Below are 15,246 nucleotides of genomic sequence, written 5' to 3' on the forward strand. Positions count from 1 at the left end.
TTACTATTATTATTCAAGACGGTAAGGTAAAGGTAAAGGGACCCCTGACCATTAGGTCCAGTAGTGACCGACTCTGGGGTTGCGGCGCTCATCTCACTTTATTGGCCGAGGGAGCCGGCGTTTGTCCGCAGACAGCTTCCGAGTCATGTGGCCAGCCTGACTAAACTGCTTCTGGTGAACCAGAGCAGCACTCGGAAACGCCGTTTACCTTCCCGCCGGAGCGGTACCTATTTATCTACTTGCACTTTGACGTGCTTTCGAACTGCTAGGTTGGCAGGAGCAGGGACCGAGCAACGGGAGCTCACCCCGTCACAGGGATTCGAACCGCCAACCTTCTGATCGTCAAGTCCTAGGCGCTGTGGTTTAACCCACAGCGCCACCCGCGTCCCTTATTCAAGATGGTAGGCATGGCCTAATCTAATGGCAACTCCTATTAGGCCTCCTCCCTCGCATATCCCTCCCTGGGATGCTTACAGTAGGAAGTGACAGTGCTCCTAACAGAAACATCTCCTACCTCCATAATTTTCATAGATCTGTTCATTTGCCTGCAACAGAGGATACAAATTTATTTATTACATATATTACATACCACTCACATAACTAAGGGCCTTCTTGGTAGTGGCACCCGCCCTGTGGAACGCCCTCCCATCCGATGTCAAAGAAATAAACAAGTATCTGACTTTTAGAAGACATCTGAAGGCAGCCCTGTTTAGGGAAGCTTTTAATATTTGATGAATTATTGTATTTTAATATTTTTCTGGAAGCTGCCCACAGTGGCTGGGGAAACCCAGCCAGATGGGCAGGGTATAAAGAATAAATGATGATGATGATGTATTATTTGGGTCCTTTACATACCACTAAAAGTGCATCACAACAATTAAATGGTTTAAAAACCCCACTAAAACCATTTACAAATATACCAATATAGCTAAAACCAACACAAACAATGTAACCGAAGAACAACTTAAAACCAAGATTAAGTCAGCAAGGGGAATAGCAAGTGCCTTGGGAGGAGAAGAAGATTCTTCACTTGACAAGAGACCACAGCTTTCCATATATTGGGTGCCACCGCTACAAAGGCCCTGCTCGCCATCCACGCCACCTCACTAAGCTAAAAATGGCCTCTTATTAAGGTCTCAACACTCAGGCAGGTATACTGCACCACATTTGAAGGTGATCCCTCAAATAGCCCAACCTCAAGCCTTTGGGGGCTTTAAAGGTAAAAAACAAACCAAAAACCCAGCATTTTGAATTGGGTCCCGAAATGAATTGGAAGCACTTAGTATGTGTAAATCACAGCACTGCAGCGTTTACCCTTTTAAAGCCTTCATGCATGAATGTGTCTCCTCCAGGCACTTGTCTCTGAAGAACTGCAAGGCCTCGCTGGATGACTTCCCTAGGGAAAAAGGCAGAGCTTTTCAACGTTTTTGCTTCGCCACCGCAAAACGTTGCAATAAGACAGCAAACCCTCAGCAAGCGACATGACTAAAAAGTGACCGGAAAGCGTGCGTTGTACATCACCTAAGCTCGCTCGGAATTGCATCCCCCCTGGGGACTTGCGTGCACGTAAATAAAAATAGGTGGTCCTGTTCACTGCTACATAGCCTATTGAACTGGAATGCTTCTCTGAATTAACATATTCATAGATCTCTAGATCTCTCTATCTAATTGAAAATTATGCACAAACTCAACACGACCCAACAAAATGGAAGCCGTACATTAGACAGCGACAAGCCCTTGTGTTTCGACCCACAACCATCAGCCAACCAAGGTGGATTTGATTTAAATCAAATCGATTTAAATCACAATTTAAATCACTCGTCAGTAAGACTTGATTTAAATCATTACTATTTTTTTACAGAAAGACTCCTGCTGGTATCGTCTTAATATTTACAACCAGATGAAGGTTTCATTTCTGGAATGATAAATTTCAGAGTGGTTTTTACAGTTATATCAAAAATTACTGATTTGGTTATACCATTAGAAATACATAGACAGATAATTATGAAATTTGTGAGATTTAATAAGTTAGCTGTTTATATTAGGAGAACTTTTCTGCTGTACTTTATTGGAAGGAGAAAAATAATCATTTCCTTAATAACAATTTAAACAATTTATTTAATTAAAACAATAACATTATAGCATATGTATCCGTGTTTGTTAACTAATGTGGTTAAACAATTTTTAAAAAAACCCAACTTAGACTGAGTTTTAGCACACATGAAAAACTTAAAACTAACCCTTATTTCCTGATGAATAGCCTTTGGACTATAATGTAACTTAAATAGAAAACTATCTTTAGAAAGCTTTTTCCTCCAAAAGCATTTTATTTTTTAAAATCTGATTTAAATTTTTAAAAATCCAATTTAAATAAAAAAAACACCCCTGATTTAAATTAAAAAATCTGATTTTTTAAATTATTATTTTAAAAATAAACAAACCCAGCAACCAACACATCCCACCCAGCTGACAACAACTTAACAAAACTCCACCAGCAACCTCAACGGCTTCCGCTGGTTTCATGAAATCGGGGTTGTTGCTTTCAAGCGAGCTTTACTAACCATCAAGCAAGAACACAACGGAAGCAACAAGGATGGCAAGAAGCCTGGAAACCTATGAGCAGCAATGGCCAAACTTGGCCCTCCAGCTGTTTTTGGACTACAACTCCCATCATCCCTAGCGAACAAGACCAGTGGTCAGGGATGATGGGAATTGTAGTCCCAAAACAGCTGGAGGGCCAAGTTTGGCCATCACTGCCTATGAAGAAAGGTCAAAGAGATTGGGCTGTCTGGCTTGGAGGAGAGATTATCCACATGCAATATAACAGACACCTTCAAATATCTGAAGATGCCCATCACTGAGATGTCCTCTACGCTTGAAACTCTACAATTCAATGGCCTCAATATCAAGCAGGCTGAAGGGGCATCTTCAGCTTTTAGTTACCTAAAGGGTCTTTCCATCAGCATCCTGGATCTGTTGCCGTGGTAACTGTAGTTGGTTTCTAGCACGCTGACCTTAATTTCAATATTTTTAATTTTTAATATTTTAAAATATTTAATGTTTAAATGGTTTTAATATTCTGTTTGGAGCCGCCTAGATGGGCGGGGTATGACTATTACCATTATTATTATTATTATTATTATTATTATTATTATTATTTTCTCAGGCAAAATTAATTGCCTGCCTCTCTCAAGTTTCCAGCGTTCTGTGATTGCGAAGAAAGTTACACAACAAGCAGAACTGGAAAAAGTATCGCCAAATGGCAAAATACGTTTCAGTGCATACAAACTGAGGGTTTTTTCTTATTTCCCCAGTTGTAACTGGGCGGAAACTGTACAAACCAGTAACTACCAACGCTCTCTCCAAAACTAGCCCCTCTTTCATCCTAGGTAATTACCAACCAATTCACAGGAACACCTCTGCTCGCCTCCCCTCCCCTTCTTTATTTAATTAAAAATATAGACACTTGCCTGTCTTCAGTCAACTTCATAAGTGTGGTCCCTCGCGAGGAAAACACAATGAAAGACATTCGAAGCATCGGACTGTGAGGCAAAGGCAGGGCAAAGCACAGTGAATAAGTGAATATGAATAAGGAGGGAGATTAGAAATACTGAAATCAACTGCTCTTAAATCTCCCGGTGTTTATACTCACCTTATGAACTTCTCAGCCAGACTTTCAACAAAGGAATAAATTTCTATCCAGTGGTGTTTGACGCTTCCAGACCTGAAAGTGAATTATACTCAGATCAGCAATGGCCAACTTTTACTCAACTCTCTTATAGCTTCTGGCAGAAACTCAGTAAAAGGAGGGTGGATGGCGGCTAACGGATTGAGGTTGAATCCTGGCAAGACAGAAGTGCTATTTTGGGGGTACAGGGGGCGGGTGAGTGTGGGGGACTCCCTGGTCCTGAATGGGGTAACTGTGCCCCTGAAGGACCAGGTACACAGCCTGGGAGTCATTCTGGACTCACAGCTGTCCATGGAGGCACAGGTCAATTCTGTGTCCAGCTCCATCTGGTACGTAGGCTGAGACCCTACCTGCCTACGGACTGTCTTGCCAGAGTGGTGCATGCTCTAGTTATCTCCCACCTAGACTACTGCTATGCGCTCTATGTGGGGCTACCTTTGAAGGTGACCCAGAAACTAAAACTAATCCAGAATGCAACAGCCAGACTGGTGACTGGGAGAGACCATATAACACTGGTCCTGAAAGACCTACATTGGCTCCCAGTATGTTTCTGAGCATAATTTAAAGTGTTGGTGCTGACCTTTAAAGCCCTAAATGGCCTGAAGGAGCGTCTCCACCCCCATCATTCAGCCCGGACACTGAGGAACTCTTCCGAGGGTCTTCTGGTGGTTCCCTCACTGCAAGAAGTGAGGTTACAGGGAACCAAGCAGAGGGCCTTCTCGGTGGTGGCACCCACCCTGTGGAACACCCTCCCACCAGATGTCAAGGAAATAAAAAACTACCTGACTTTTAGAAGACATCTGAAGGCAGCCCTATACAGTGGTACCTCGGGTTAAGAACTTAATTCGTTCTGGAGGTCTGTTCTTAACCTGAAGCACCACTTTAGCTAATGGGGCCTCCCGCCGCCACCGCTGCACGATTTCTGTTCTCATCCTGAAGCAAAGTTCTTAACCCGAGGTAATATTTTTGGGTTAGAGGAGTCTGTAACCTGAAGCGTATGTAACCTGAAGCGTATGTCACCAGAGGTACCAATTTTTAATGTCTGATGTTCTACCATTTTTTATGTGTGTTGTAAGCTGCCCAGAGTGGCTGGGGAAACCCAGCCAGATGGGCGGGGTATAAATAATAAAATCATCATCATCATCATCATCATTAAAAAACCAACAACCTTCCTCTGCGCATTTGTTTTCGGTTACTGCTACCTGAACAAAATAATTACGGTAATAGCATAAAGCAGAGCTTCTCAACCTTTTGGGGTTCATGGCTCTGTTGACCAACTACAGTGGTGCCTCGCAAGACGAAAAGAATACGTTCTGTGATTCTCTTCGTCTAGCAGTTTTTTCGTCTTGCGAAGCAAGCCCATTGACGGATTAGCGGATTAGCGCTATTAGCGGCTTTTAGCGGCTTATCTGCTGATCGGATCAGCTGATAAGCGGCTTAGCGGCTTAGAAAAAGGGGGGGAGGAAAAAAACCAGCAGGAACTCGCAAGACATTGTCGTCTTGCGAAGCAAGCCCATAGGAAATTCGTTTTGCGAAGCACCTCCAAAACGGAAAACTCTTTCGTCTAGCGAGTTTTCCGTCTTGCGAGGCATTCGTCTTGCGGGGCACCACTGTACCTTCTTTCTGCGGCTCCCCTGTGGGGCTCAGGAGCCCAGTTATGTCACACCTTGCCTGCAGAGCTGGCAGCCTCTCACCCCTTTTCAAATACCCTCCCTTGGGAGGGTATGCGACAACTGCTGCTTGTATTTTGTTAGCTAGAAAGTGGAAAACCCAAGAATTACCAACGATAGAAGAATGGCAGATGACGATGATGGATTTTTCGGAGCTAGCTGACCTAACTAGAAGAGTCTGCGACCAGAAGGAGGAGTAGTATCAGGAAGAGTGGATTAAATTTAATGATTACTTAGTTTAATGTGTTAAATTAACTGAAAACAGCTTGCAGACTCTTAATGGGCTTAGGATTTTATTTATGTTAATGGATGAATTAATATGTTTAATTTCATAATGTGAAGATCTAAGGATGTTAATGTTTAAGTTAAATTTTATAAGAACTGTGATTTGGAAAACCGTTAAAAAGATATGCAATGAAATTCAACCAAGGGGAAGCGAGGAAGTCACTTAACAATGTTAATAAGTGTAATTTTCAATAAGGCTAAGATTTATGTTTGTTTGTATTATGTGTTTGTTTGTTTATAATGTTGTGAAAACCAATAAAAAAAAATTGGGGGGGGGAAATCAAACACCCTCCCTTGGGGAGTGTTTCCTCAGCCTCCTCTCCCTTCCCCTCTCCTTGGGGGTCCTCTGGGCATCTGCCGCCGCCATCCCTGGTCTCTCACACTGCCCCACAGGGGCCGGGGAAGAGGGTGCCCCCAGCCTTAGTGGCCCAACAGAGACTGGCCCAAATGTGAGGCCACCATCTTACTCTCCTTGGGAGGCAGCAGCGGGCACCACCGGACCTGCATGGCACCGCCGGGCACTCAGCTCCCACACAAGGAAGGTCAGCATGGTGCCCACCTGCCTGGTCTCCCATCTGTCTGTCCATTCCCAACAGCAAGGGCTGGCGGACCGGCTGGCTGGGCTCCCTCGCCCGCCTGCTTGCTCCAAGGCCGCCTCAGCTCCTGGCAACCAGCACCCCTGGCCAGCCCCAGAAGCCCCATTCGCCTGCGGAGCTTGTAGCCAGGGCTGCTGCAACAAACAGCCATGCAAGCCCTACATGAGTAGAATGTGTCCTTATATTTAAAAAGCATCTCTGGGTTATTTGTGAGGCCTGCCTGGTGTTTTTACATGAGTAGAATGTGTGCTTTTATTTAAAATGCATCTCTGGGTTATCTGTGGGGCATAGGAATTCGTTCATTTCTCCCCCACCCAAAAAAAATGTAGTCCGCCCCCCCCACAAGGTCTGAGGGACAGTGGACCAGCCCCCTGCTGAAAAGAGGGCATCAGAGGAGGGAGAGAAGGAAAGAGGGACAGAGGCCAGTATTGCCCGCGGCACCTCTGACCATCATTCAAGGCACCCCAGAGTGCCAGGGCACGCTGGTTGAAAACCACTGCCTTAAAGGCTCATAGCTGTCAAGCGTCCCTTATTTGGCGGGACAGTCCCTTATACCAGTGCCATGTCCCGCTGCTGTCCCTTACTGATGATGTTCCTTAAATAAGCTACTGAAGGTAATGGGGCCCTTTCTATGTCCAGCTGTGCTTTGTCAGCAACAAATTGTTGCTGTTTATTTGTGTTGAATATATGCTATATGGTAATTTATGGACCTACAGCGGTGTCTCGCAAGACGAAAATAATCCGTTCCGCGAGTCTCTTCGTCTAGCGGTTTTTTCGTCTTGCGAAGCAACCCTATTAGTGGCTTAGCGGCTTAGCGCTATTAGCGGTTTAGTGGCTTAGCGGCTAAAAGGCTATAAGAGGCTTAGCGGCTTAGAAAAAGGGGGGGAAGCGAAAAAAATCGCAAGATTCGCAAGACGTTTTCATCTTGCGAAGCAAGCCCATAGGGAAATTCGTCTTGCGAAGCGCATTGAAAAACGGAAAACCCTTTCGTCTAGCGGGTTTTTCGTCTTGCGAGGCATTCGTCTTGCGGGGCACCACTGTAATAGGCATTCTAAAGCCATTTGCACGCAACAAAATATGTATTTTATCAAAGTAATTGTTGATCCCTTATTTTGGCTGCTGATCCCTTATTTTCGAGGCTGCCGGTCCCTTATTTTCAAATCTGTACGTTGACAGCTATGATCAGGACAGAAGAGCTTTTTAAGCTGAGGGACTCACCAAAGTTGGCTTTTTGACCCTCAATCAAGGGGGAAAAGTTTCCCAAGACAGAAACGAATTCAGGGTCTACATTGAGGAGATCAGATGCAACATGAGTGTCCACCTGGAAAATCCTCCACTGTCGCTCCTGGAGATAACAGCAAAATTATCAATGTGTGGAGGTTTTTTTGGAGGGGGGGTTGCTCCATAGCGAAGAAATAAGACAGAGAAGGCAGAGGGGAGTTGTACTTGTTAAGATATAGCGATTTGCAGTTTCTAAAGGTAAAGGGACCCCTGACCATTAGGTCCAGTCGTGGCCGACTCTGGGGTTGCGGCACTCATCTCGCTTTATTGGCCGAGGGAGCCGGCGTACAACTTCCGAGTCATGTGGCCAGCATGACTAAGCCACTTGTGGCGAATCAGAGCAGCGCACAGAAATGCCGTTTATCTTCCTGCCGGAGTGGTACCTATTTATCTACTTGCACTTTTTGGAATGCTTTCGAACTGCTAGGTTGGCAGGAGCAGGGACCGAGCAATGGGAGCTCAACCCATCGTGGGGATTCGAACCACCAACCTTCTGATTGGCAAGTCCTAGGCTCTGTGGTTTAACCCACAGCGCCACCCGGGTCCCTTAGGATTATCCCTTAGGATAATTACCGTGCTTTAAAAAGAACAAGTTATATTTGCATATAAAGGTTGTCCGAACGGTTTCGGGAGCAAGTAAATCTCTTATACAAACGGGATGCATGTTTTCACCTTTGCATTTTCACCTTTGCATCCCTCTCTGCCATGACCCTCGTCAAACGGAAAATGTGTGCAATGGATTTTAGATTTTGCTCCAATGTATATTTACCATAATGACTATCCCCTGGCAATAGTTTTTCATTGCTAGAAAATGAAAAGCTTGTGTGATAATTGTCACCACACCCTGCCCCGTGAAGACAGCAGAGAAAGCTGCAAGAACAGGCATGCAATTCCAAATCAGGTGTTAGATTGGGCCGCCCAAAGTGCTTTGGTAAGACAAACTACCCATTACTTAGTGGCATCATGCCTTGCTGCTAGTTTGGCTCCTGTGCATAATTCCTCAGAAGCAACTTTGAAGTAAGTGTAAACAGGAGAGCTGTCACATTCCATCTAGGCAGGGTCCTTCTTCCTTTCAACAGCTTCATGTTAAAACATGAAGGATCAGGTGCGCAGCTTGGGAGTCTATTTGGACTCACAGCTGTCCATGGAGGCGCAGGTCAGTTCTGTGTCCAGGGCAGCTGTCTACCAGCTCCATCTGGTCCGTAGGCTGAGACCCTACCTGCCCGCAGACTGTCTCGCCAGAGTGGTGCATGCTCTGGTTATCTCCCGCTTGGACTACTGCAATTCACTCTACGTGGGGCTACCTTTGAAGGTGACCTGGAAACTATGATTAATCCAGAATGCGGCAGCTAGACTGGTGACTGGGAGCCGCCGCCGAGACCATATAACACCGGTCTTGAAAGACCTACATTGGCTCTCCATACGTTTCCGAGCATGATTCAAAGTGTTGGTGCTGACCTTTAAAGCCCTAAACGGCCTCGGTCCAGTATACCTGAAGGAGCGTCTCCACCCCCATCGTTCAGCCTGGACACTGAGGTCCAGCACTGAGGGCCTTCTGGCAGTTCCCTCATTGCAAGAAGTGAAGCTACAGGGAACCAGGCAGAAGGCCTTCTCGGTAGTGGCGCCTGCCCTGTGGAAGGCCCTCCCATCAGATGTCAAAGAGATAAACAACTACCTGGCATTCAGAAGACATCTGAAGACAGCCCTGTTTAGGGAAGTTTTTAATATTTAACGCTGTACTGTTTTTAACATTTGATTGGGAGCCGCCCAGAGTGGCTGGGGAAACTCAGCCAGATGGGTGGGGTATAAATAATAAAGGGTTGTTGTTGTTGTTGTTGTTGTTGTTGTTGTTGTTGTTGTTGTTATTTCTTCTCTCTCTGATCATCCAGTACAGTGGTACCTTGGTTTACAACCATAATCTGTTCCGGAGGTCCGGATGTAAACCAAAACAGGTTGTAACCCAAGGTGCGCTTTCACCAATGGGGCCTCCCCCTCCCAAAAAAATGGGTTGTAATCCAAAAAAAGGGACAAGCACTTTCGGGTTTGACGTGGTTGTAATCCAAAACGGTTATAATCCAAAACAGTTGCAAACCAAGGTACCACTGTACAGGCAAGGTTTTTTTTAATTCAGCGAGACTGACTGAAATCACACACACACAAAACCACTAGGGGATCTTGGGCTATTTACGGTTTGGTTTGCTTTCTCTTTTTGAATAACAGTATTTATTTATTTTTTTCATTCCGTCTTTTCCTGGTGAAACACAGAACTCAGTTTTTGCTTTCTCAAGAGGAGACACCGTTTATTCACTTTTGATAATTTCTACCCCATCTTTCTGCATAAAACATAGCCACAATATTTAAGCAGAAAAAAACACCCCATTACCGTTCAAAGCCCTGAAAGCCTGATGGAAATTAACACTGAAATTGGCTAGAGCAAAACAGTCAGTGACACACCACAATAACATTAAGCTGTTGCGGTTTCATTTGCGGATGGCTAAGCATTCACACAAGCTTAACAAACCGGTGGGAAGCAGAGAATACATCCAAGGACACAAATATACACCAATTGCATACATAAAAACAACAAATGAACACAAATGAATAAAATAAAATTGCATCAGTTGCAAGGATGCTATCTCCCACTCTGGTGTAAATTATTTATTTATTTATTTATTTATTTATTTATTTATTTATTTATTTATTTATTTATTTATTATTGATTCCTGCATTGCAAGGGGGTGGACTAGATGACTCTTGTGGTCCCGCCCCCTGCAAATCTGCTCCAGAGAGTCACGGAAACCCCTAGAACAGATTCATGGGTCATGCGGGAGACAGGGAGGAGAGGGGAGAATGGTCCGTTGTACAAGCAGAAATCTCCACTCTGCTGTAACGTTTGCACTGCGCTGGACTCCTCCCTATGAAACAAATTAAACTGTAATAGGAGGTTGGGGGAGCAAATAGGGCCCCTGGAGACGGTAGGACGGTTTCACCCCAACCTAGTGACAGAATGACACTGGCTTACTTCACCAACTTGGTGAAATATAATAAAATATACATGAATGCTAAGCATTATTAAAAAGAAAGGAAACGCGGAAATGAATAATTGCTGCCTTCAATGGTGAACATAACAGTCTTATTAGAAAGTTGCTGGTTTACGTTTTATTATCCCCATTTGGAAAGAGGAAGGTAAAGAGCTCCAGTCTACTCAGAAGTAAACCTCACTGATTTCAACAGCATTTTTGCTTTGACTGACAATCCATGTAAGGGGGGGGGGTCTCTCTTTTCTTTCCCCTTGTCTGATAAATCCGTACCTTCTGTGCTCTTTGTTGAATTGGAGAGTCTATAAATCAGTTCTACCCAGTGATTCAGACTGGGAGCTGAGCAATACACATGGGAATCTCTCTGCTGAAAACTTAAAAAGATCATTTTAAAAAGAGCCGCTGGCTGTTTTCTGCCTGTGCCACAATGACTCACAGCGCTGTGGTATCTGTCTCTACAGACACTGGTGTGCTGAGCCTGTAGCGAGGGGCAGCGAAATTATGGAAACCTTTCTTTGTCGCCATGCACAGACTAGCTCCCTCCATCACACTCTTCATGTACAGACAGCACACAACTGGGTTGTGGGTTCGGGCCCCACGTTGGGCAAAAGGGGGTTGGAATAGATGACCCCTGGGGTCCCCTCCCAACTCTACAATTCTATGATTCTACGATTCTATACCACAACTAGGTATGTTAGGCCAGCATAAACTGACCACCGGCTTGCCATTATTGTATCATTTTCGGAGGATCTTGAACGACAGTGACAGTTTGTATGGAATATATGTATTTTAAATTGCCACGCAGCATTAAGAGAAATGAAAGTGTCTCGGTTGTTTTCATCAACTGTGTGACAATCAACTCTTTTGGCTTCTCTTAATTTTGTGGGTTTGTTTGGTGATTAGTGAGACAATTTAAGCTGCCGCTGCTGGAGGTCTGTTCCATCGGCTGCTATATTTTTCAGCCATGGTTCTAAACAGAGCGGCTTAAACGCACGGCAGAGTTAAGAGTTGCAAGCTATTTGTTCATGGGGTCCACAGAACCGATTTCTCCCAAGGAGAAATGCTTTCAGCTCATGATGTGCATAAAGTAAAGGTAAAGGGACCCCTGACCATTAGGTCCAGTCGTGACCGACTCTGGGGTTGCGGAGCTCATCTCGCTTTACTGGACGAGGGAGCCAGCATACAGCTTCCAGGTCATGTGGCCAGCATGACTAAGCCACTTCTAGCGAAACCAGAGCAGCACACGGAAACGCCGTTTACCTTCCCGCTGGAGTGGTACCTATTTATCTACTTGCACTTTGACGTGCTTTTGAACTGCTAGGTTGGCAGGGGCAGGGACTGAGCAACGGGAGCTCACTCCATCACGGGGATTCGAACCGCCGACCTTCTGATCGGCAAGCCCTAGGCTCTGTGGTTTAACCCACAGCACCACCCGCGTCCCTCCATGATGTGCATGCTAGGAAGTGAAACATTCTTTGTCTGAGCTCCATACTTGCTCGAGCAAAGAACAATTTTTGGAGCTAACGTGTTTTCACTTAGGCTGTTAAGTTGCTTAAGAAGTCTGAATATTAATCTTAATATGCAATAAAAGCAGCGTTGCTCAGTGCCAAACTATGAGGGAGACCCGGAACTCGATCCAGGTGCAGTTCAATGCAGACCGTCATGCGCTGACAGTGCACACAGAAGTCTTCACATCTGGCCAAAACTTGGCCTCTTGGAGAATTGCTGGAAATGAACCCATTTCCTTGGGATCGTGCTTTTTAAATGCTCTTTCTGCCGAACCTACTTTGTGCTGCTTGGATTTCTGTTTGTGATCGTTCTTCCTCACAATGACCAGAAAACTGGCAAAAAGTCTGGCCATTCAATCCGGTCTGGCAGAATATGAACGCCTCTGTACAACAACATCAGCAACGAGGCAGGAATAACCAGGACTTGTACGCTTCCATCAATCGCACTTTTCAACTCTCTCTGTAGGGCCTCTGTGCAGCTGATGCATAGGGGAGAGGAGGGGAGGGGACGCAATTGCCCTCGGGTTGCAACTACACACAAGATATAACAAAGAGGTACGGATTTGCAAGACAACGACCCTGGAGTAACTTCAGCTGGCAGAAAAAGAGTACTCCAATTTGCCCCTGTTAGGCTGGAGTCTGGGCAGCCCGACGACACCCCCCCCCTTTCTTGTCACGCATTTCGGTGCAACCCCGAAGTTTGCGCACTTCCCCGCAGCGGACGTTGCTCCGAGACAAAACGACGGTGCAACTCTCCGGACGAAACCTACACCGGGAGGCTGCAAGCCCACGACGGCTTCCTCGGGAGCCAGCCTCCCTGGAGGACGGACTACTCGGGAGTAAGCGCCCAGGGCACTTTGGGGAGGAGGCTTCTTCTTGGAGAGCCCCGACGGCAGGCACTTACTTGTCCAGGACGAAGTAGAGATCGAAGGCGCCGTGGCACGACGAGGGCCGCTCCCCTGGCCCGTCGCCTCCGTGCCCTCCTCCTCCGATGTCTTTCTCCTGGCGGGCTCCCGACGCCAGGCTGCCCGCGGCCAGCAGCAGGGCGGCGGCGCCGAGGAAGAGAGCCCCTCCGCTCCCCGGGCGCGCCATCTTCGCCTCCGCCAGCAGCTGCAGCAGCGCGCAGCGGGCCGCTCCTCCGACGTGCGCGCCCGGCTCAGCAGCCCCGGCGGACGGCTGCTTGGGTGGGGCGATCGGCGGAGGGCCGCGAAGGCTGGGCTGCTGCTGCTGCTGCCCGCGGCGCTTGGCGAGACGTTACCTAAAGCCCCAGGAAGAGGCTGTCTGCCGCGCGGCCCCGGTTTCCTGCGCGCCCGCCTTGGCGGGGAGGGGAAGGAGGGCCGGACGGAGCGGGCCAGCAGGGAAGGAGGGCTGCTGCGCGCCCAGGCCGGGAGAAGGCGAGCCGGCCGCGCGGACCTTTCCTGTTCCGGGACGCGCGGCGCGGAGCTCCCTCGGACGGCAGGGAACCGGGGCGCACAGGCGCGCACAGGACCCAGGAGATGGAGAGGGAGGCGGACGCCTTGGTGGGGCGCGTAAAGCCCCGCGGCTTTCCTCGGGGCTCGGCCAGAGGAGGACCCGGGGAAGGGGAAGCCCACGGGGGATCGCGGAGCGCGCAGCCCTCCGGAGGTTGCAGCCAAGAGCGGCGTTCACACGTGCGCGCTTCATCCCCGACGTTTGCGGGAAGACCGCCGAGGGGCCCGGGCGTAGCGCAGAAATCGGGGTTGCCCTTCCTTAATCAAGCATACTTCGCTAAAAGTAGATATTGTAGAAAGTTTTCTGAGCACTAGGGGTCCAAAAGAAAGTCATTTAAAACTACTGCTGTTGGTGATGATAGATTGGGCAAGAGATGTAGGACAGAATATAATGTTTGAGGATTGGGAAAGACTGGAAGAAAGGGGTAAAGTTCATTGCATGTGCTGTGTTAAAGGAAAATATAATGAAAATGATGTACAGATGGTATTTGACTCCTGTCAAACTAGCAAAGATATAACCTAACTGTGATAATTTATGTTGGAAATGTAAAGAAAAGGAAGGAACTTTTTATCACATGTGGTGGACCTGTCCCAAGGTGAAAGACTTCTGGGAAAAGATTTATAATGACCTGAAAAAAATGTTGAAATATACATTTCTAAAGAAACCAGAGGCCTTTCTTCTTGGAATAAAAGGTTTGGAATTGCCCAAGAAAGATGTTAAATTATTTTTGTATGCCACAACTGCTGCTCAAATTTTACTAGCTAAAAAGTGGAAAACCCAAGAATTGCCAACAGTGGAAGAATGGCAGATGAAGATGATGGATTTTTCAGAGCTAGCCGACCTAACAGGAAGAGTCCGCGACCAGAAGGAGGAGGAGTATCAGGAAGAATGGACAAAATTTAACGATTACTTAGCTAAATTTGTTAAGTTAAATTAATTGGAAATAGCTTGCAGGCAACAGATTGGCTTAGGAATTTATGTAAGTTAAGTGATGTTTAACATGTACAATTTCGAATTGAAAAGATATAAGGATGTTATTGGACTAAGTTAAGTTTATAAGAATTATGATTTGGAAAGCCGTTATAAGGATATGCATGGAAATTCAACTAAGGGGAAGCGAGGAAGTCACTTAACAATAAGTGTAATTTTAATAAGGAAATGATTTATGTTTGTGTGTGTGTTTTGCTTGTGTATAATTTTGTGAAACTTAATATATATATATTTGAAAAAAATAAAAATAAAACAACTGCTGTTGAGACATTTCAGCCTGAAGCTCCTAGACAGACAGGCGGAGAATGGTGACGAATGGGTGTCCTGCCCGGGGGTGCCAACTTGAATTAAATACTGAGGTAAACTGCACCCCGCGTAATCAATCATATGACAAGTACAGGGACACCATTTGAATGGCAACTTGGGAACACTCAGCCTCCTCAAGTATTTTTTGCTCTATAAGACTCACTTTTTCTCTCCTAAAAAGCAAGGGGAAATGTGTGTGCGTCTTATGGAGCAAATGCAGGCTGCACAGCTATCCCAGAAGCCAGAACAGCAAGAGGGATTGCTGTTTTCACTGCGCAGCGATCCCTCTTGCTGTTCTGGCTTCTGAGATTCAGAATTTTTTTTTCTTGTTTTCCTCCTCCAAAAACTAGGTGCGTCTTGTGGTCTGGTGCATCTTATAGAGCGAAAAATACAGTATTTTCTGAGGAGGGGGGG

General features: G+C 46.3%; 1 protein-coding gene across 1 annotated transcript in view; it reads right to left on the bottom strand.

Annotated features, from left to right (window-relative positions):
- The window catches only part of ANTXRL (ANTXR like), a 66,758-nt gene extending 53,571 nt beyond the window's left edge, over positions 1-13,187 (bottom strand). The window contains exons 1-5 of the mRNA XM_082223148.1: positions 12,971-13,187; positions 3,653-3,724; positions 3,471-3,542; positions 1,315-1,396; positions 515-545 (exon numbers count right to left, since the gene is read on the bottom strand). Coding sequence (XP_082079274.1) covers positions 515-545; positions 1,315-1,396; positions 3,471-3,542; positions 3,653-3,724; positions 12,971-13,158 — 445 coding nt within the window. The 5' untranslated portion in view covers positions 13,159-13,187. The remainder of the gene's footprint in view (positions 1-514; positions 546-1,314; positions 1,397-3,470; positions 3,543-3,652; positions 3,725-12,970) is intronic.
- Positions 13,188-15,246: the final 2,059 nt, after the last annotated feature.

This window comes from Podarcis vaucheri (genome assembly GCF_965113315.1).
Source record: "Podarcis vaucheri genome assembly, chromosome: 5".
NCBI classification, from domain to species: Eukaryota; Metazoa; Chordata; class Lepidosauria; order Squamata; family Lacertidae; genus Podarcis; species Podarcis vaucheri.